We start from the raw sequence: 22,670 nt of genomic DNA, 5'->3' as shown, positions 1-22,670 counted from the left end.
ACAATTAATCAGTGGAACAACCTGCCTCCAGAAGTGGTGAATGCTCCAACACTGGAAGTTTTTAAGAAGAGACTGGACAGTCATCTGTCCAAAATGGTGTAGGGTTTCCTGCCTGAACAGGGGGTTGGACTAGATGACCTCCAAGGTCCCTTCCAACTTTATTATTATTATTATTATTATTATTATTATTATTATTATTATTATTATTGTTGTTATTGTTATTTTTATTTTTATTGTTATTATATATAATATTCACATCGGGGCAATGCCAAAAACAATCCAGAATAGCATCTGAACTGATCTGAATTTATCTCAAGTACATCCTCAGCTCTCCTTCACAGTAAACCAGTAATTTCAGATCTGCCTTGTCTAGTGACAAGTCAAATTCCTGTAGCCCTTGAAAAAAATCTTGTTTTTTTAATGATGATGATTGTAATAACGATGTGTAGTTCCAAATAACAACAAAAAGCCTACTCCACTATAAAGTAGTTCCTTATATAGGGGAGATGTGTGTGTGTCCTCTAGGAAAGACAGCACCCCCTCTCCTAGGATCACAGAAAGCTCTTAAAACCTGGCTTAGGTCCCAGCCTGGAGTTAATGTATTATTGTATTTTCTGGAGCCTGTTTTGTTTGATTTCTATTGCTTGTAAGATGATATTAGTCTGGGCTGTTTTGTTATGTTTTATCTGTTTTTATAGATTTTTTTTTGGGGGGGGGGTTGTATGCTCTCCAGAGTCTATTGCAGTTGGGTGGTTATAACAAGCTTGAATAAATAAATAAGATTAAAGGTGGAATTGCTGTCCATTAGAGATTAGATGAGCTAATATACCAGTCCACCTGTCTGAATCAATATAAATGTGTACAGTAAAACCTCAATTTTACAAATCATTTGCAAGAAATAGTGCCTGTTGTAGACAAATGTCCATTAAATATGAATTTAGACAATTGATCTACTTTGCATTATCTGCCTAATTACATCAGTTGTCATAGCTGCTTCAAAACAACAGTCTGTCCATTATTAGGAATGAAGTCCAAACTAAAATTTTGTTTGTGGCATCCAACATTTGCTGAATGAGTGTAAAATTGTTGATAATTCTATATTGTTAATAATTGTTGATGTTGTTGATAATTCTATATGTTGATAATTCAGAGTGTTTATTTCCCTCCCAAAATCTCACTGTGCTTTCTGCTGAATCTGATGACATTTTTTCTGCTGAATTTGATGACATTTTTTCTCTCTCTTTTTCTCTCTTTTTTCTTTAAAAGCAGAAGCAAATTTTTACAATCCTATACTATTGCACAATCTTGATCTTAATCTTTCTCAGTCAAATAATTTATTTTACATATTGTATTCATATTTATATACAAAGCAAAATAAATATGTACTATGCATTTTGTAATTTTTAAAAAGTGAACATTCTTGAAAAGAAAGTTTTCCTAATAAAGAAAAACATGAGAAAAGTAGTTAGAAGTTTGATGTTGGATTGACAGTCTTCATTTGATGCATGTAATGTTTTAATTAGTTTGCAATTTATTCATTTATTCTGTAATGCTTGAAAAGTGACATATGTGTTTATATCCAAGTTAATAGAATTATGAACGTATTTATTAACCAAAAAGACTTTTATGGCCACCTATCTTAAAACACATCTTTGGACATCTCACAGCAGAGATATATAAAAATATATTTCAAGACACCTCTTTATTAAGTCTCTGATTGGGGGATTACAATCTAATTCAGATTTGATTGCCTCTTCCTGAATTCTATTTGATTTATTATGATCAAGAAATGGGGAAGCCATTGCCCTCCATATCTCAAGTCACTGCCTTCCTTGCCTGGCCTTTACATTTTTTTATTTTTTTATTTTTTTTATTTATTAAATTTATATACCGCCCTATCTCCCTTACGGGACTCAGGGCGGTGAACAGGCGATACTAAAAACCACAATAATAAATAAATAGTTTCTGTGTTTCCATATAGGGATGGAAACATGCAAACTAAAAAAAAATAGCTTTGATCTGCAAGGTTTTTGTATATTTTGGTATTTATTCTGTCAAACCATTTTTCTGGATAATTTGCAATCTTCTCAGACACTGGGGGTTGATGGTATAAATATTATGTTTCCTTTGTTGCAGCAAAAACCTATGTCCAAGCGCAAATGTGCAGCCTGCAAAATTGTAGTCCACACACCCTGCATAGAACAATTAGAAAAAGTGAGTAGATCATCATGAAAAATGCTCTGCTGTATTTGATTCCATCTTGCCACAACCAAAATCTGAAAAATACTTATTTGGATAAATTCACAAGACGTAAACTCTTTTGTTTTTAATTCTTTGATTCTAGTTTTGTCTTCTGAAGGGCCTAGATTCAGTTAAATCTAAATTTATTTAAATCTAGATATTACCAGTTAAATAATCCTGATTGGAGAACTGGGAGGTACCTTGTATTAGTGCTATTTAGAGAAGAGTATACTGAGCTATACAAATTCAAGTTGCATATACTGTAGTTTCATGTATTCTTCTACTAACTTTTTCACTGAAACTATTTAGAGGGGGGAATCACAGGAAAAAAATATCAGAATAGACTGTTATTCATAGGATTAAATCCTCCTTTTGTTAAATCCTCAGATTAATTTCCGATGCAAGCCTTCCTTTCGAGAATCTGGATCAAGGAATATCCGGGAGGTAAGAACTGCATTAACTAGTTAGGATTTTGCAGCATTGTTGAAAGTGGGGGATTTTTTAAAATATGCAGCTTCATCCCAATGCGTTTAAAATATTTGGCCTAAATTTGAAGCAGAGAATTTGTAACCAAGTCTGAAGCTGTACTTTTCCATGAACATAAAATATGAATATGTTTGTGGCATAGAAAGGATACTATAATGCATTCCTTCTTATCTTTGAGAATCTGTATATTCAGATAATGAGAAGAAATACATTTTGTGCTAAGCAGTCTCTCTGGTCCAAAAATTGCATATGTAATGGTCATAGATTGATTTTTTAAAACAAAATAATAAGATACCAGCTATAGGAATACCGGTAAATGAATAAATGCATGCTATCTGGTTAGTCATTACATTTGTTCATTTTTAGAACTATTACTTACGGTATTCATACACTGAAGCAGTATTAATGAACTACTTTATAAATCTAATATTTCATTAATCTTATACTTGATATTCTGCTAGTATAACCTGTATAATCTTCATAAGAATAGTGACTCTGAAATAAGTCCAACTTTGACACAAAAACAGTTGAATTTTTCCAGTCGTTAGATAGCTTTTATTCATCTACATTAACTCTGATTTTTAAACTTATTCCAGGGTTTTAATTCCCAAGCTGTATAAGTGTTTCATCAACAATATTGACAGAATGCATGGTTCTGTATTTGATGGCTGCTGTTTAAAGCTTGCAGAAACCATATTGTACCTTGCTTCTTGAAGATAAATAGGACTACATTCCATCTGGGGAAATGTGACCAGCATTTTGTGTTGCCTGCGTAGTATAAGTAACCATCTTGGAAGTACAAGATAGAAAAAAAAAACGAGGAGCATCTATTCTTGATAGGGAAGGCTGTGTTTGCCTTTAAACTTGGATGAAGAAGAAAAGGAATCTTCCTGAATTAATTCCTAAGGTCACTTACACAACATTTCCCCTACCTCCCAACAAGAACAAACTGTGAATGGTATCTAATGCCGGTCTGTATTTGCCAGCCCTTACCAGAACATTTAGCAGCACTGAAAGCTGTTCAATTCCTTCCTGTTCCTTTGTTTCTTTTTTCCTGAACGCTCCTTTTTCTTTGTAGCCTACTATTGTGCGGCATCATTGGGTACACCGGAGACGCCAGGAAGGAAAATGTCGACAATGTGGAAAGGTGAGAAACACAGTGCATATGTGTATCAAGATCTTATCAAATTATATAGAGAAAGAGAAAAGGAGAGGGTTTTTTTTTTAAAAGAAGCTAAGCTAGTGTGGAGTTGGTGAGAAACTATATTGGACTTGCATCTTTGCATAATATTCTTTATTCTACCAAGTAAAAATAAAAAGATACTATATACAATGTGATTTGAGTTTTCTGAACTATTATCTTTCTGACTTAGATCAGTTTTTTCCATATACTGTTTAACTGCATCTCCCCTGGATCGCAACGCTAATTCATTGGTGATTCATTGGGTTGCCAGAAGTTAACCTTCATGAAGTTCTAGAAACATGAGATTGAAAGACATTTGTACATTTGTTAGTGTACATCTGTTGCAACATACAAAAATATTATTATTTAGTAGGCGTTATACTTTTCACTGTAATGTAAAATGAAAAAGGAAACGTGAATAATGTTATTTTTCTTTCTTCGTCTGTCCAGGGTTTCCAGCAGAAATTTGCCTTCCACAGCAAGGAAATTGTAGCCATCAGCTGTTCCTGGTGTAAGCAGGCAGTGAGTGCAGCATGCATTTGTTTGCCAAAATATTATTCTCCTTTTCTCTGCCTCCATTTGCCCCAAAACACTGGAAGTTTTTAAGAAAAGACTGGACAGCCATTTGTCCGAAATGGTATAGGGCAGGGGTAGGCAACCTTGGCTCTTTTATGATTGGTGGACTTCAACTCTCAGAATTCCTGAGCCAGCCATGCTGAGGGGAAATGGAGATGTTTCCAAGCTGAGCCATGCTGGCTCAGGAATTCTGGGAGTTGAAGTCCACGAGTCATAAAAGAGCCAAGGTTGCCTACCCCTGATATAGGGTTTCCTGCCTGAGCAGGGGGTTGGACTAGATGACCTCCAAGGTCCCTTCCAACTTTACTACTACTACTACTACTACTACTACTACTACTACTACTACTACTACTACTACTGTTATTATTATAAAACACAATATGCTATTTATTGAAATTTTTTATTAGTGTGTGCACCATGATTTTACTTGTATATGTAAAGGTATATGCTTTTATCATGGTAAGTTCTTGAATGCAGTTCTTCTCCTTCAAGGAGAAAAAAGAAAGAAAGAAAAAAACAATGTTGAGAAGACATCTGTTCAGAATGGGGGAAATGGGAAATTAAAACACAGGTCATTCTTGCTTACCAATGACACCTGGGACCAGCTGCTCTGTCGCTAAACACCACGGTTGCTAAGTGAAAAATCATGTGACTGTACAAGACACAAAAACTCACTTCTGCTTCCATGATTAAGCAAATCACCCCAGTCATTAATTGGGACATTGTATGATGGCAATTTTTGATTTCACTTCTATGTTCTCTTTTAACTTTGCTTCTTGAAAGCTGGTTGTGAAGCACACAAATGGCGATTACGTGACCACAGGCTGTTGTAATGTTTCTAAATGCGAAGATTGGTCGCAAAGCTTCCCCCCCCCAATCATTGTAACTTTGTACAGTTATTAAATGAGGTACTATAGTTGGTAAACGAGGACTACCTGTAGTATATGAGGTGCAGAAACTAGTCACTCACTTTTTACTTTCTTATATATTTCCCAAGAGTGTTGTTGGTTTGTCTGCTAGTGGGAAATATCTGAATGTAGAATTGTAAGACACTTTTTTTGAAAAAGACAAGACTTTTTTGTGTGGAGAGAGAGAGAGAGAGAGAGATATGGATGCAGAGCTAATTGCTCCCTTTTATATTAATATTCTGACATAGGAGTGTATTTAGAAATGTAAAATATAAAAGAAGAAACTGCCTAGCATCCTGAAATAGTACCCTCTTTCCCACCATCTCAGCAGTCTTCCTGTAAAGGTCCAGGCAGACAAAACAGGAACCATTAGTTCTCAGACCAGGCCAAATGTATAACAACTTTCAAAAACTTCAAGGCTGCTAAGCACTGAGCCATGTTTCTGGTTATTCAGGAGGGCAGGAGGAAGAAACTTCAAGCGAAAATTCCCAAAGTCTTTTTTTATGTCTTTGCATAGCAACGGATAATAGACTGTTGTGTTACAGCTTTATTACTGTCTGTTCTAAATACACTAATGTAATTGAGCCACGCCTGAGAGTTTTCATCCAAGTTAGGCCCGGGATTTGTGCTAAGCCATGAAGTCCCAGGAGATTTATTCCAAGTTTAGGATGAGAAGCCTAGCACTTAAATCTGATTTCCAAACCTTTCTGCTTACAGGAGTACACCAGCCCGATATTGGAAACAGGCTCACAGAGGCAGTGGTTATTTTTAATCTGTTCTGTTCTTTTGCTTCTTTTCAGTATCACAGTAAAGTTTCATGCTTCATGCTGCAGCACATTGAAGAGCCCTGTTCATTGGGGGCACATGCTGCTGTTGTCATCCCTCCCACCTGGATTTTGCGTGTCCGGCATCCCCAAGTATGTTGCAATTTTAGGTTTTCTTCATCCCTATGCAAATTTCTCCCCTAAATCCCTTTATCCTTACTTAGGCCCGCCCAGGCCCTTTCCTATGTATTAAGAACAACACTCAAAGTTCCCAACAAAATTCAGGGGATTGCAGTCCTAACACTTCTGAAATGTGGAGGAGGTACTTTAAATGCCTCCTGATTTACATGGTTTGTTCTTTCTGTTCTCCCCCCCCCTCGCCTTCTCTCTCTAGAACCCTCTGAAGTCAAGTAAGAAGAAGAAAAGGACTTCCTTCAAACGAAAATCCAGCAAGAAGGGGCCTGAGGTCAGAAATTAGGACTGAGAACTTGAAAGAATATAAAGAACAAAATGAAGATCAGGCCATCGTAAAGGAGCAATTGGGCGGGGGGAATTCTAGGAAATTGGCTAATGCTTTTTTGTACTTTTGAGCATTAATTTGCTAGACCAAAATGGAAAAAAATGCACTTTTTAATACTGAAGTGTTACATTCGTTTTAATTTACAAAATTGCTTCTTTGGTATTCCTGGGCCATGAGTCCATGTAGGAGGCTATCTGGAAGCCCTCCAAGCAAGTGAGTAGCTTGATGGAAAAAGAATGCCTCCTCCTCTGCGCTCAGTGAAAAGAATTGCCTTCTGTCTTCTCCCAGCCAAACCCTAATAAAATATTTGCAGACTAGTAACTTTTCCTAAAGACTAAGGAAAAACAGTCCAACAGAACTGAAGCAAATTGGACAATGCCATTGATCACAGAGGTGAATAATGTGTGGCTCTCCAGATGTTGCTGGAGTATCATCCCAGTAGCCTCTATCAGTGGCCTTGCTGGGATGAGACTGCTGAGAGCCATAATGGGGTCCTGTTATCACCCCTTGGTTATTATACTAAATATTAAAAGAGGAAATATCTTCCTCCAAATTTGCTATAAAACTGCAGTATCCTGCTTACAGATACTGATAAAAATTAGTCATTCCTTATAAACATGCACTAAAAACAACAAAGGAAGCTGATTAATAGCATCTTGATCCCAGAAAATACTAAAATGTTTTCATAGAAATGAGGATTTTTTTTTTATAGTTATTGATTACAAAGGCTAGATGTTGTCCCCACAGAGCTCCAGAATAATGGTTGCTGGAAAACAGGTGGACATCACTGCACTTACGTTTTGCTTATAGGCATCCCTACAATATCTAATTGACTAATTTAGACATAGAAAGCCGAACTGGGTAAGACTGATCTTATCCAGCACAGCTGTTACATTTTTTAAAATATTTAAAATATTTTTAAAAATATTTCAGATGTTTTGCTCTTTTACTCCAGATAATCCAAATGGAGATTGTTTATTGTTTAGAACAAATGAGAATTGAAGCCCAAAAGAGGGCAGGAGAAAGAAAAGCTAAAAACAGGGGTTTTTTGATGAAATGTAGATGCCTGGCTGGCTTTACAGTAATTGAAACTTAGGGCGCCATCATTTCCATGATTTTTGTTCTTGTTTTTATAGACCTTGACATAAAAGGCAAGAAAGATCTTTTCTACAAAAATAAAACCCAAGTATTGTTCATATTCCTAGTCGAACCTAGTACTTGCATTTGTTCCGTTTTTTTGGTTGTCAGAAGTGCAAGGAATTTAGTGACTATAACACCGTGCACGCAGTGTAAATCCCATAGGTAAAACCTCTGATTTCATTTGGCATTCTGTAATTCAGGGCATCTTTTTTAGGAAGGAAGATGGAAACCCTTTGTTATCAAGCCCATTCCAGCACCTCTCATGAAGCCTCTGCTTGTGTTTGTGAACCCCAAGAGTGGTGGGAATCAGGTAAAATTCTCATTTATTTCTCATATACCATTGGCTTTCTGTTAGCCGCCTTCGGCAGATTTCCTTTATTATTTTCTTCCATTCTTTTAGGGAACAAAGATATTCCAGTCTTTTATGTGGTACCTCAACCCTCGGCAAGTTTTTGATCTCAGCCAGGGAGGTCCCAAAGAAGCGTGAGTAACAATTAAAAGCCTGAACCTAACCCAAGCCCATTTGTCATGTCCAACTGACACAGACCTCAAATTATTGGGGAATTTTTTTTTTATATTTACATCTTGCCTTCCAAAATAGACAGAGGGACACTTTAGAATTAGAAGAGTGAACGATCTTAAGAGTACTTGATGAGGTAACATTGTTGAACTTCTGAGTGTAAATCTCAGTGCAACAAAACTGAGATCCCCTAGAAGTTATTTAGATTGAGATTTTCAATCATTGTCAGTCATGCTATCTCCTGTGCTACTGAATAGTGCCCACCAAAGTGGAAAATGCTACTACCGTATTTCCTCAGAAATAAGACCCAAATGGAAAACAAGCCCTAGCATGATTTTTCAGGATGCTTGTAATATAAGCCCTACCCCCAAAATAAGCCACAGTTAAGATCATCAGCCGGACAGACGCATTTATTATCGTATTTCCCCAGAAAATAAGCTGTAATGCAAGAGTGTCAAACTGGCAGCCCATGGGCCGGATGCGTCACGCACAGGCCACGCCCACCCAGCTCCACAAAGGCAAAAAATATGTCACGATACGTCACATGACACAATCGAGTTTGACACCCATGCCCATAATGCGTCTTTTGGAGTAAAAATTAATATAAGACCCGGTCTTATTTTCGGGAAAACACGGTGTAAAGGGAAGAAGAAGAAATAAAACAATCCTGTAGAGTGATTCAAGTTAAAAGAGTTTTAATTCTCCCAGTATTTGGGGCTGAATTTTCAGTTGTCCAGGTCTTCCGTTCTACAATATTGTAGGAATGAATTTGATCTCTTCGAGAGAGCTTGGGGGATGTACAGTGGGGGGCTTGGTCCAGTGAGTAAGCAGGAAATTCAGACCCATGAAGCCCTTCTTCTTGGGCCAAGCCCGTATTTCCCTGGTATTGTTTTTTACATAGAAAGGAGGATCAGATAAATCCTCTCTTTTCCTTTGAGTAAAGAGGAAGAGCTGCCTCTTTATATAAAGGAGAAAGCATAGAATTACTGCTCTCTACTTTCTGCTCCAATGAGAAAGACAGTCTGCAAAGGAACAGATAAAGAGTAAATCATTCCTTATCATTGCTGCTGCCAAGAAATCTATTATGTACAGAAGGAGACAAGGATCAATTGTTTCCTGTCGTATGCACATGCCTTTGTGGAGAGAGGAGCAGGGTTGGTAAAAAAGAAAAGAAAAAAAAGGTAGAATTTTACCAGGGTCCCTGAAGACTAGAAGCAGCTACTCTGTTAAACTACATCTGGCTTTTGCGCTAGAGCTTTCCCTTGCCTACTCTAGATGGTGCTCTGACATGGAGTACTAAGCCAGTACTGAAGTAAACTACTTCAATACATTTTCTAGCCATGCCCTTTTCTGCTCCTTGGAAGAAAAGAAATCTCATTCCATTAAGCTAACAGCCAGAAAGAGAACATACACAGTTCAAACCACAAACCTTTACTCCCTTTTTACTCATTTTTTTATTACTTGGGTATGCAGCTTCTTTCAGCTATGGAGACAAAGCTGAAGAATTATTGTAAAGATATATTTTTTAAAAAAATTGGGGGGGGAAGGAATAAGGTTCAATAGATAAATATAAGTGATGCTCACTCTGGGTTTTGTACAGGTTGGAGTTGTATCGTAAAGTGCACAACTTACGGATTCTGGCATGTGGAGGAGATGGTACAGTAAGTGGCTATGTCCTTTTTCTTGTGTGATAAGCTGTGATAAGGTAGATCTGCATCAGTAGCAGAACCTGGATCAGTATTCAGATAGTTTGTTACATTGAGTTATGTGAGAAGAATTGTCCACCAAATAACTTACATAATACAACCATACACATTCAGGGCTAACCTGTCCAAGGATACCGAGCTGTTTCCATTTTTCCTAAAGCACTAATTCAGCAATGTATTAGAGATGGGCATTTCTAAGAGAATTGTCTCTGAAACTGGTTGGTTTATATTGGCTCCTGGCCTACTACTTTTTTAACCTCTGGAGGATATAATATTTCAATATGCTGGAGCCCTGCGGTCCTATCTAAATTGTAGCCCTGTCTAAATTGTAAACCAACAGTTGTAGTAAAGATTCCTTTTAATTGATTTTGGTTAGTTGTTGGACTAATTGAATAAATAGCATAGCCACTAACAAACCCTGCCATCTTTTGTAGCTCTTATTTTTACACTTTTTGGGCTGGCTCCTGTGGATGTATATAAAAAATGCAATAAACAGCTGAAGCAACTGAGCAGACATAGGAAATTTCAGCAAAAATTCTGTCTGAATCTGTTATATCTTTCCTGGCTGAATAGGTGGGATGGATCCTGTCAATTTTGGACCAGTTACGCCTGAATCCTCCACCTCCTGTGGCCATTCTGCCTTTGGGGACAGGAAATGACCTAGCAAGAACACTGAACTGGGGCGGGGTAAGGATTTGCCAATTCATTACAACTTTAGTATTTGGCTATGTTCCAAGTCAGCACTGCGAACGAAGCTAAATAGATTGAAGGGATGTTATTTGTTTCCATTACCTTGTCTCAGTTCTCACAGAGGACATATCAACCCACAGGGATATACCGATGAACCGTTGTCAAAAATCCTGTCTCATGTAGAAGAGGGGGAAATTGTGCAACTTGATCGCTGGAATCTACAGGTGGAGCCCAAACCTGAGGTAAATCCAGAAGAGAAGGATGAAACAGCCACAGATAAGGTGAGCCCAAAGCTATCATCTCTAAGTTATTAGCAATGTCATATCCAGATAAATCAGCTGCTATCTCTCACACACAACGTGTTGTACTTTTTTAATGTATTCCATAATGGGTCAAGTATAATTACATATGAGTTAAATTTAATGAGAAATATTCTGTGATATCACAGAAAATATACCTTGCTCCCTAGCTAACTTTAATGAATTGGAGCCTGTGTTACAAATAGGGCAACAGGAAGAAGTAAATTCTAAAAAATGAAGATGGAAAAGAATGGGTGGAAAAAGGGTCAATAAGCATAATCTAAATCCAGTAAAATAGATAATATTCTCTAGAACAGTGGTTCTCAACCTGTGGGTCGGGACCCCATTTGGGGTCGATCGACCATTTCATGGGGGTTGCCAAGCAAGGCTGTCCGCCATTTTTTTTGTCTGCCATTTTTTCCCCTTTTCCGGTGGGTGCCTTACCTCCCTTGAGCTGGGCCAGCTGGTGATCGGCCTGCTCCGTCTCTGCCGCTTGCCAGCTACGCCTCGGCCGGCGCAGGGGGCGGAACCACGCATGCGCGGCGCTCCCGGGCAGGGAAAGTCCTCGACTTACGACCAGTTGGGTAGTCCTCAACTTACGACCGGTTTAGTCCTCAACTTACGACCGGTTTAGCCCTCGACTTATGACCAGTTCAGTCCTCGACTTACGACCAGTTGGGGGTCGCAGCATTAAAAAGGTTGAGAACCACTGCTCTAGAATCTGCCATTTGTGCTTCTAATGCGCAATGATTATACTTAAGTATAGAATAGCTTACTGTCATAATTCGTCATAAGTCCAATAGAAGAATAGAATTTTTAGTTCTGTGTTCAGCTGTAGGAAGGCTAGCTGTAATTTCCTAGCTAGATCAGGTATAAGCAATCAAAATGATAACACACTTACCATGTAGAAGTTTTATTTCAAACTACTGTTTTTTTATTTATTCATTTGTTTATCAAATTTGTATGCCGCCTATTTCACCCTAGGCGGCTTACAGAGAGTTGCTGATGATACCCAAACCTTTTTCTCTGAAACAGTGTCAGGTAATAATATATCTCCACTGAATAGCTGCTATAAACATCAGTAGAGTAGATAAAGAATAATAAATTGAAACTGTCGTCAAAAAAACTATAGAGGTTCGTTACAATGCAATCTGGTGTGCTTCTGGAACCAAGTGTCTTCGGTTTTCAAGATTGGGATAACAGATCATAGCACTTTTTTTTTATCAAGAAGAGAATGAGGTTGTCCCTTGCTCTTTCTGACTAAATGGAAAAGTCAGAAAGACAGCATACTAGGAATGCTTTTGTTGAAATAAAGCTCTCCATGTGATATAGAGTAGGTTTCCAGATTTCAGAGTCAGCCACTGTACTTGGCATCCAGGGCTGAACGATTGAGGTGAGAGACAAGGGGCTGGGGTCACTGAATGGCCTGCCCCTCTCCCCAATTTAAACTCTCCACCCGTTCATCTGAATGCTATTGTGAATGCAGAAACCATATGTGTGTGAGAGCGAGGAAGAAATGCTTTAAGCTATTACCAATTCTTCATTACTTTGCTCCAAATTGTCCTTGCAAAGAACTTCCCATTCTCTGGAGTTTCAGATTCCAAATGCATCCTTGGAATTTGGAAAGATGGTAGATTGGACTATATAAAAACAAAACTGCTTTCCTTTTGAATCATGACTTAAACACGTATATGTGGGATAGCTAGTTTGGCCCTAAGAATGTCTTCTCATTGTTTAGAATCCCTGTGAGTTAGAGTATCAAAGTCTCAGCTAAAGCATCTTTCTGAAAATTTTGGGAGAATCTCAGGAAGACGTGATTTGGTATTATATGATATTTTCATAGAGACGTTTCTGTATTCAGAATGTCATTATCATACAATAAAATATCAGAAGAGATTTTAATAGATGAAGGAGGTAAGGATTTATATCCAGGGTTCTAAACTGCTTTGTTTATTCCATACAAATATCTGTATATCAACTAAAAAAAACCCCATTCTGTCTTTCAGTCCTAGGTTAAGTGTTCTGTTTGTCTATTTCAGCTCCCTCTTGATGTCTTCAACAATTACTTCAGCCTTGGTTTTGATGCTCGAGTGACACTGGAATTCCACGAATCTCGAGGTAAATGTCAATGCGTCTAATAACCGTCAAAGCTTATGCTTTGCAGATTATGCGAGGGCTGGGCTGATTGCTTGAGAAATGCTTACAACTTTGTCTAAGGAGAAGCTAAAGTCAGAAAGGTTGTAATTTAATTTAATTTAGAAGACCAGGGAGGGAGGGGAAAAAGAAAGTGATTAGGAATTGGAAGCAATTGGCTCAGAAAAATAATTAATGGCTTTCCCGGAGTAAAGATATATATTATTTCTAATGCTAGTGGGGGGGACTTAGATTCTTAAGAACCGGTGACTCGTAATAATGGATAACTAACTTTTTTTTCCAGAGGCCAATCCAGAGAAATTTAACAGTCGATTTAGGAATAAAATGTTCTATGCTGGGGTGAGTTCAACAGGATGCATGCCCCAGTCTATACTTTCTACCTTTCTCTTGATATGCCCCCCCCCAAGTTATTTATTAGAATATAGACAGCAGCCTTTCCCAAGTTGGCATCTTCCAGATGTGTTGGGATCTCATTTCCCCAGAAATACCAGGAGTCACACGCTTCGCACATGTGGAGGCATTCTGAGTTGGGAAGAGGTGCTGTTAGTTTCCTTTGGAATATATGTGGAGGAAAAATACTTTATCTGCATTGAAAATCTGTACTAGCACAACTTGATTGACATTACCAGAATTTGGGAGAGGGAGGGAGGGAGAGAGAATTTGGCTAGTGTACATGAGAAAGTATAGTTTTCCTGCTTTGTCTGGAAAAGGAGTTTGAATAATTCTGTTGCCATTAGTATTGAGTCAAAGTTTTGCATGAAGTGTTTTCTTACGAAAAATAAGGGGTGAAGGTTGTCAGCATAATGAAAGAAGAATATCCAGAAATGTTCAAGTGCAATCAACTTACAGGAGAAAGTGGTAGCAGTTTTTCCCTTTCTAAATGTAGTTTTGCTATCTTCAGTAAGATGGCAAGACTTTTTTACACCTTGAGAGGGACTATGAAAGTGGAAGACATTGTGCAATGTAGCTCAGCATTAAATTCAGCCAGGGAGTGGGGATAGTGGGATGGGACTTGATTATGCCCTTAGAAATTTACTCAAATCACGTAAAATAGGGACTAGGTACCATCTGTGAAGTAGAGAACAAAACGAAAAATGGTAATGTTGGATAATTGAATGTGCAACATTCCTACTTAAACAGATATCCTACCCTGCCATTTACACTGAGATATCCTACCCTGCCATTTACACTGAGATTTAAAATGAGATAATTTGCTGAAATACAGTTTGCCTTCTCAATCTTCCCTTTCTGTTGAGAAGCCGGTAGGCAACTCTGTGAACTGTTTCAATTTTTCTTCTATTTGTAGACAGCATTCTCCGATTTTCTCATGGGGAGCTCTAAAGACTTAGCAAAACACATCAAAGTGGTGGTGAGTATATTACGATACGGATGGGTTCTTTCAGTTTATTGGAGAAACAAAGTTATTGGCTTGGATAATAAGTTTGGTCTGCTGATGAAGTTGATTATTGTAGACAATGTTGGGAGAAAAAAATTATTCCCAGGCCAAGTCTCAGGCAAGAAAAAATTGGCTGTTCCATAGAAAGGATAGGATTTGGCTGGTTGCTTCTTCCCTTTGATACTGACTGCTTATTCTCTTTTTTTAAAACAAAACAAAACAGTGTGATGGAACAGATCTGACTCCCAAGATCCAAGATCTTAAGCCTCAATGCCTCGTCTTCCTAAACATTCCAAGGTGGGCTGTTACATTGATTGCCAGACAATAGAAGTCATTGCTTTTAAGCTACATTCCCAATTTTCCAAATCTCTCCCTGTGTTTTCAGTTGTAGCAGTTCATTTTTCTCCCTCCTGTCTATGTATAGGTACTGTGCAGGCACAATGCCTTGGGGCAACCCTGGAGAGCACCATGACTTTGAACCCCAACGCCATGATGATGGCTGCCTTGAAGTCATTGGCTTCACCATGACCTCGCTGGTGAGTAAGCCCAGCTATTCTGACTTTTTACACCAGTCTTCCTAAGTAGCCATATTGCGGAAGCGCATTAATTAATTAATTCCCTTTGTAGTCCTTGGGAGCATCAAAGCATTATTTACAAGCACAATAGAAATTTTTTGTACTGTACATCTCAGATTACACCCAGAATAGCTGAGATGAATTAAGTAATCACAAAATATAATTAATAGGTAAGAGAAGTATCAACCCTTTATTTGTTAAGCAGACGACATCCTGCTTAGGAGTAAACAATGGAACATTTGGTTCCTGCAGTTGTTACGCCCGTATTCCTATGGGGCATAAAAGGTTGTAACCTTTTGTCCCTTGCTCTGTTCCAGACTTGAACTGGACCTTGACCACTTTCATTGTGAGTGGCTAAAACAGATTCTATTAATTTCAACTATATTTCATTTTGCAATGGAAATTGTCAGCACTGGAAACCCAATCTAGATTAGATCCACATGTGTGGAATCCACTGAGATTAAATCCCCTGTGCTAGCAGTTTATGTTGCATGAAGAGGTGCCGTTGCAAAATATAAATGCTAGACATCTGAATTAATATCGAGATTCAGCAGGGGTCAAAGGGTTAAAGCCTAATAAAGCTTCTGATAAAGATGCAGAACACCTTGATAATTTGATCCTAAATCTGTGAGTTTGCATAGTGTGTCTAGAGGTATAAGGCTAAGAAATGCTAAGACTTTTGAACATTACTGTTATATTGCAATACATATACCATTGGGAGTCAGCTGCAGCACTGACTCCCAATGATATATGTATTGCAATATTGTAATGCACAGGTATAGTATAATGGTACATGGCTCAACAGTAGTAACTGTGAGAGGGATCTTGGAATCCTACAGGACAATCACTTAAATTTGAGCCAGCAATGTGTTGCAGCTGTTAAAAAAGACAACACAATCCTAGGTTGCATTAACAGAGGGATAGAATCAAGATCATGTAAAGTGTTAATACCACTTTATAATGCCTTGGTAAGACCACACCTGGAATACTGCATCCCGTTTTGGTCACCATGATGTAAAAAAGATGTTGAGACTCTAGAAAGAGTACAGAGAAGAGCAACAAGGATGATTAGGGGACTGGAAGCTAAAACATATAAGGAACGGTTGCAGGAATTGGGTATGTCTGGTTTAATGAAAAGAAGGACGAGGGGGGATATGATATCAGTGTTCCAATATTTGAGGGGCTGCCACAAAGAAGAGGGAGTCAGCCTATTCTCCAAAGCACCTGAAGGCAGGACAAGAAGCAATAGATGGGGAATAATCAAGGAGAGAGCCAACCTAGAACTAAGGAGAAATTTCCTGAGAGTTAGAAAAATTAAATCAGTGGAACAATCTGCCTCCAAAAGCTGTGAATGCTCCAACACTGGAAGTTTTTAAGAAGAGATTGGACAGCCATTTGTCTGAAATGGTATAGGGTGTCCTGCCTGAGTAGGAGGTTGGACTAGAAGACCTCCTAGGTCCCTTCCAACTCTGTTGTTGTTGTTGTTACTTTGGGTCAATGGGTGGAAACTGCAGGCAAGCCAAGCTCTCTGATACATTCAGAGAATCTTTCTGATGGAATGAGGTAAGCACCAATAAAATCTTGTCTCAAAGCAGGTGATTTATTGTGTCCCAAAGAGCAAGGGGATTGGGTTACATGTCCTTTTACATTTCTTTCCAATTGTATAATTCTGTGACAAATTTCATGTCTCCTGCATTACGTTTTATGGGAGAGTTTGGTCATGCTACTGTCTGCATGCGTTGCGTTCAAGGGTTCTTCAGAATAGATTGACCTGAAACTACTTTGAGACCCAGTTGTAGTTTATATGTTATCTATTATCTATTGTGTAGTCCTCAAATACTTTGGCCACCTAATGAGAAGGAAGGACTCACTGGAGAAGAGCCTAATGCTGGGAAAGATTGAGGGCAATAGAAGAAGGGGACGACAGAGAATGAGGTGGCTGGATGGAGTCACTGAAGCAGTAGGCGTGAGCTTAAATGGACTCCAGAAGATGGTAGAGGACAGGAAGGCCTGGAGGAACATTGTCCATGGGGTCACGATGGGTCGGACATGACTTTGCAGCTAATAACAACAACAACATGTGTAGTCCATTTACTTTAACCTCTTCTTTGTTCTCTAGGCAGCACTGCAAGTGGGTGGCCATGGAGAGCGGCTGCACCAGTGCCGGGAAGTGGTACTTACCACATCCAAAGCCATCCCCATGCAAGTGGATGGGGAACCTTGCAAGCTGGGAGCTTCCTGCATACGCATTTCATTGCGCAACCAAGCAAACATGGTGCAGAAGACCAAGAGGAGAAACTCCATGCCTCTTTTGAATGAGTATGTACCCTAGGGAGGATCTCCCAGGCTTTGCTACAAGGAAGAAAGGCGGTCTCACCAGTTCACATTATTCAGCTTTGCTACAGTTTCTATTGGATTTCTATCATACCCCAAAGTCTAAGACTCAATGTCAGGGAAGGTTCTAAGGCTATAAGACAGTTTTATAGCTCCCTGAAATTTTAGCCAATATATTTAATTTTGAATATTCATTACTTTATCTTAAATAGGTTCTTATGACAAGTTTGAAAGTGTTAGGTGGAGGCTGTATAAGACATTAGGAAATCAAAAAGAATTAATTTCTCTGCCAATAGTGTAAAAGCTTCAGTAACAATTCTCTACTTAACCCGTCAAATCCAAAAAACTTTGGAGGCAATCACAATGTTCTCCTCAGATGATTTTATTTCGAAGATTCAAAGTTGTTCCAGATTCCTAGTAACCAGATTAAAAAAAATTGAGAAAGGGATGTTTCATGTATGTTACAAATAGGTTTCTGGTAAAGTAAAATTATTTCATTGGCCTACTATCAGAATATGTTAGGGAATAGAGAGTAATTTTACTAATTCCCGGACATTGATAATTACATATTTTGGGAAATCTTAGAAGCTTCTTTCTTGGGATGGATGAGTTATGTCATAGAATACATTCAAATTACATAAAAGTGCAGGTCTGGTAAAAAAAAAGCCATTTATATCTGTTTAAGCAATACTTCCTGTTTTCTGGAGGGCAACTATACAGTAGCGTGGATTCCCCTGATCCCCATTTAAAATGACAGTAGTAGATTGTCAATATTACTCTTCATATTTAGCCTTATCCCAGAGGATACAAATGCACGTAGCTTTGCTGCCTGCTTGCATTGGCCAGGTGAGTTTTTCTTCGGTAGCTATTAAACATTTCTCTCCGAATGGAACTATGTGTGCAACATGCAGCTGTTGAGCATGCTTGTACACAACTAAGAGAAGTTTGTTGGAAACCTGACACATTTGAGATTATTGCTGTTGTTAGAAAATATTGCCTGTCACCTTCTCAGTCAGTAGCATCTCCTCTTTCCTTTTTGCGCGCCATAGTGTTGTCCTCCCTAATTTTTCAAGCGTGTTTGCTTCTTTCTTTTCAGTCAGCAACCAGTTCCAGAACGGTTAAGAATCCGTGTAAGCCGAATTGGCATGCATGACTATGAGGCACTTCATTACGACAAGGAGAAACTCAAAGAAGCCTGTAAGTAATTGGGGGGATTTGTTTAAATAGAAAGGCCAAGCACATCTGGAATTTGGAGTGGTTTGTTTATTATTGTACCCACTTTCTCTCAATAGCTGGTAAGTGACTAATGTTAAAATAAGGCCTCCTTTGGCCTTTGTGACACGCTGAATAAGTTGAATATTAAAAAGGCCTTGCATCAGAATGTGAGAAATAGCACACTTTTAGAAATAGCGTTTAGTCCACAATGTAAATCCATTTTTTGCACATAGGTTTCCCCCCCAGAAGTGTTGATGAGCTAGCAGTTTCTCAGGGGCTTATAAGCCAAAGTAAAATACTTGGATACTGAACAATCATAACAAATGTGGTTAGCAGGAAAAAGTAATTGCATTTTTTTTTTTTCCAGCCGTGCCTTTAGGAATTATCGTGGTTCCAGGAGACAGTGATTTGGAATTATGCCGGAGCCACATTGAAAGGCTTCAAGAGGTGAGTTGCCAGAAAAACTATTGTAAGGGGGAAAGTGCAATCTTGCTACACTTTAATGACTTGTCAGACTGCATGCCCTATATCCTTACTTCAGTAGTATGTGTACTTCCACAGTGATAATGCTTTTTTTTGTTTTGAAATTAAAAGCAAAGAATGCATAAGGAGATATTCTTGTTCCCAGTTCACTGTACCATAGTGAAAAAAAGGAAGAGGTTTATTTTTGTTTAAATTCAGAATTCTTCCATACATGCTCTGGCAAAGAATTCGGGTTGAGCTGTAAAAATACCATTTGTATAAAAGAAATATGTAGATAAAACGAGGAGTAGGAAATCCAGATGGAGTCACTGATTTCTGGGGAAGTTATGGCAAACTGAAAAAATCTTTGCAATAACAGAGCTGAACACCATGATAGAAACAAAAGAACCACTGAAAGGTTTCAGAAGGTGAGTAGATCAGTTTTTCAGAACCTCCCAGATAAGGAGAGGACAAGAGATCACCTGCGTGGGTTCCAGATGGCTGCACTTCACGAGGAGATCATAGAACAGCGGTCTTCCCCAGGTTTAAGTCCTGGGGGAACAAAGGGATTAATTATCTTGCTCATAACCACAGTGGAGCTTTTTAAAGGACACTAAGTTCACAAGCCTCACTTTCTAATTCTTTTTTTTTGGGGGGGGGGGAATTACCTTTTAACCATCTTAAAATTGCTAGAGATCTTTGAAATGACAAATCTGAAAAGTTGTCGAGTACATTTAGCTACAACTCTGAATAAAAGAAAAATTAATCACTATCTTAAGAACTGACAGAATTTGAAATAAACAGTAAAAATTAAATAAGATTTTGATCTCAGAAAGTTACAAATGGAGTAAGGGTAAGTACATTTGGAATATTGATTTTAACTATAAGGTTTCAGAATAAACTATAAAAAAGGTAGAGCTTCTCATGGAAATTAGAATTATTTTGAACTATCTTAGTTCATAAGATAAACAACTTTATAATTTTAGAAACTGAACACCAGAGGTGACTAAAGATTTTAAGTAGAAGGGGAAAAATGCAAGCCAACTTTTGGTGACAGTTAACTGGTATTTAAGATAAGATAAGATAAGATAAGATAAGATAACCTTTATTGTCATTTTTATACTGTGGGCACAATGGCACACATCAAAAATGAAATTTAGTTGCCCGCTCTCAAAGTGAAACACATACATGACACACACCTAAACATACTATGAACAACATATGTATAGACCCACATCCCTACATACAGTATACGTAGCAAATAAATATTAAATATTGTCCATCTTGAATATATAACGGAAGGAGGAAGCTTGACACAAAACATTGTAACATTGACACAAAACATTGTAACATTGGAAATACTCAAGAAGAATTTTGAAGAAAGGATCCAGAAATTAGTAGTTACAGTATTAGTAATAATGTCTGACCATATGGATAGGTTCAAAGATGTCAATGAGGCAATGGCAGATATGAAGTAAGTAAACTTTTAAGTGAAGTTGCGGACTTTTTGCTGACACACATTGAAAAGTTGATGTTTTATACATTTGCTTATTATAAGCAAGGGAAGTGATATGGAATGAAGAAATAAGTATCTAACCTTATAGGGCTAAAGTTGTCTATATTTATTGTAATAAAAGTTGGAAGTCTTTGTAGTTTTCTTTTCCATATTTTTTCTTGCACTTTTTTTCTTATTATTGTCTTCCTTTAAGTTTAGTTTGTATTACTTTTTAACTATTGTGATCAATATCCATAATAATCATATGTAAAAAAAGAAATACAGATAGGATATGCAGTATGATAATTTAATCCATCTGAACTACCAAATTAATTGAAAGGAGATATGTAAATATCCATAATCAATAAAGAATTGCCCTTGTTATAATCTAGCAGTGTTTCTCAACCTTGACAATTTTAAGGCATGTGGAATTCTGGGAGTTGAAGTCCACATGCCTTAAAATTGTCAAGGTTGAGAACCACTGATCTAGAGTGCCACCATAACTACTCAAGAGGATGGATAGGGGAAAATAAGTAATATTTATTCTCATATCACTTAATATTCTCAAAGAGACATTCCGAACAAAGTTTTAATCCTACTTGATTTGCAAGACAGAGACAAGTGCTTTTCACAATGACTCATTCTCAAATCAAGAGAGAACTTCAGTTGGGAAAGGTTTCGGCATGTTGTTTCTCCTCTTTATTCAACCTTAAATCTAAAAACCCATCATAGACCTTTATGGCCTATGTCTAAGAGAAGCTTGAATTTTATCAGAAAATATTTACAAGCAATATTCCAAATTCCCTTTCAACAGACTCATCCTGCTGTTTTCCTCCTTTAGCTTACAGTTTGAATGTATGGAAGAGGCCCCTTCTAGAAAGAGCAGCTTTCTCTTACTGGGTAGTTTCAAGTGATTTTCCTATCCAGCTCAACTAATTGCTATTCATCTGGGACACCAAGTTTGGGAAGATTGCTCTTGAAACTAGATTTAACCGAAGAAAATAGAATAAAATGGGTGTTCATTTACTTCTAACCCCCTCTCCTTTCTGCACTCTCTTTCGTACATTTTGGGTTCATTCTTTGTCTAGTACTTGGTTATCAACCAGGTAATGAAGAAAGCAAATGTTTAGGCTAGTAGGGTCCTGAAACTTTACATCTCTCAGTTTCTTCAGCTAGTTGGACTATTATAGAAAAGAGTTACGAAAGTGGTTCATTTAGTGGAAACATATGATACAAACTGTGATAGCGTAGTCCAGGGGTAGTCAACCTTGGCTCTTTTATGACTCGTGGACTTCAACTCCCAGAATTCCTAAGCCAGCTGGTGTAGTCCTTGAATTACTGGGATGGTGTTTTTGAGCACTTAGGTTCTACTGTCAGTTCCTCTCTTCAAAGTCTCCTTATGACTTGTGACAGTTGACCCACAGGCTCGTCAAAGATATGACATGCACCTACAAATCTCAGTGAAAGCTATACAAGCTTTTTATTGGGGGGGGAGGGTGCCTTCAACATTTCAGAGATGTTTTGCCATTGCCTCCTTCCTAGGGCTGAGAAGGTGTGACTGGTTCAAAGTCACCCAGCTGGTTTTGTGCCTAAGGTGGGACTAGAATTCAAAGTCTCCCAGTTTCTAATTTGGTACCTTAACCACTACACAAAACTGGATCTCTAATGAAGTTCTTCATTACTGTTATGGTAACTCAGCTCCTTCCCTTTCCACAGGACTTCTCTTCTTGTACTTCCACTATTCAGAATCTGTTTCCTCAGGTGTGTATCTTTTTCTCTCTCCTTACCTGTGAGTCCTCTTTTTCCTTCTACTGCTTCCATACAGTGTGATTAGCTTGCATCAGTACCTGTTCAGTGATATTTGGGGCATGTTTGTTGAGCTGTACAACTTTATGCTCTAGTTCTATGCCACACTATTTGACAATACCTGGGTTATATAGGTAAGAAAAAGAACACAGAAGAGACAGTAAGTGTTCCTAGATGAAATAGGAATACAGGGCAATTTA

General features: G+C 38.0%; 1 protein-coding gene across 1 annotated transcript in view; it reads left to right on the top strand.

Moving 5' to 3' along the window:
• Nucleotides 1–22,670, top strand: part of DGKZ (diacylglycerol kinase zeta) — a 49,657-nt gene that overhangs the window by 5,255 nt on the left and 21,732 nt on the right. The window contains exons 4-23 of the mRNA XM_029284392.1: nucleotides 2,137–2,214; nucleotides 2,629–2,685; nucleotides 3,806–3,874; nucleotides 4,361–4,432; nucleotides 6,195–6,311; nucleotides 6,553–6,624; nucleotides 8,033–8,128; nucleotides 8,219–8,301; nucleotides 9,939–9,999; nucleotides 10,618–10,731; nucleotides 10,875–11,015; nucleotides 13,073–13,151; nucleotides 13,471–13,526; nucleotides 14,494–14,556; nucleotides 14,807–14,880; nucleotides 15,008–15,119; nucleotides 17,278–17,477; nucleotides 18,589–18,689; nucleotides 19,075–19,154; nucleotides 22,381–22,425. Of these exons, the coding sequence (XP_029140225.1) occupies nucleotides 2,137–2,214; nucleotides 2,629–2,685; nucleotides 3,806–3,874; nucleotides 4,361–4,432; nucleotides 6,195–6,311; nucleotides 6,553–6,624; nucleotides 8,033–8,128; nucleotides 8,219–8,301; nucleotides 9,939–9,999; nucleotides 10,618–10,731; nucleotides 10,875–11,015; nucleotides 13,073–13,151; nucleotides 13,471–13,526; nucleotides 14,494–14,556; nucleotides 14,807–14,880; nucleotides 15,008–15,119; nucleotides 17,278–17,477; nucleotides 18,589–18,689; nucleotides 19,075–19,154; nucleotides 22,381–22,425 (1,770 nt within the window). The remainder of the gene's footprint in view (nucleotides 1–2,136; nucleotides 2,215–2,628; nucleotides 2,686–3,805; nucleotides 3,875–4,360; nucleotides 4,433–6,194; nucleotides 6,312–6,552; nucleotides 6,625–8,032; nucleotides 8,129–8,218; nucleotides 8,302–9,938; nucleotides 10,000–10,617; nucleotides 10,732–10,874; nucleotides 11,016–13,072; nucleotides 13,152–13,470; nucleotides 13,527–14,493; nucleotides 14,557–14,806; nucleotides 14,881–15,007; nucleotides 15,120–17,277; nucleotides 17,478–18,588; nucleotides 18,690–19,074; nucleotides 19,155–22,380; nucleotides 22,426–22,670) is intronic.

The sequence above is a fragment of the Protobothrops mucrosquamatus genome, unplaced genomic scaffold (genome assembly GCF_001527695.2).
Source record: "Protobothrops mucrosquamatus isolate PMUCROS unplaced genomic scaffold, P.Mucros_1.0 scaffold564, whole genome shotgun sequence".
Lineage (NCBI taxonomy): Eukaryota > Metazoa > Chordata > Lepidosauria > Squamata > Viperidae > Protobothrops > Protobothrops mucrosquamatus.
The sequence above is the reverse complement of the archived record's forward strand: the minus strand, read 5'-3'. Positions and strand labels throughout refer to the sequence as shown.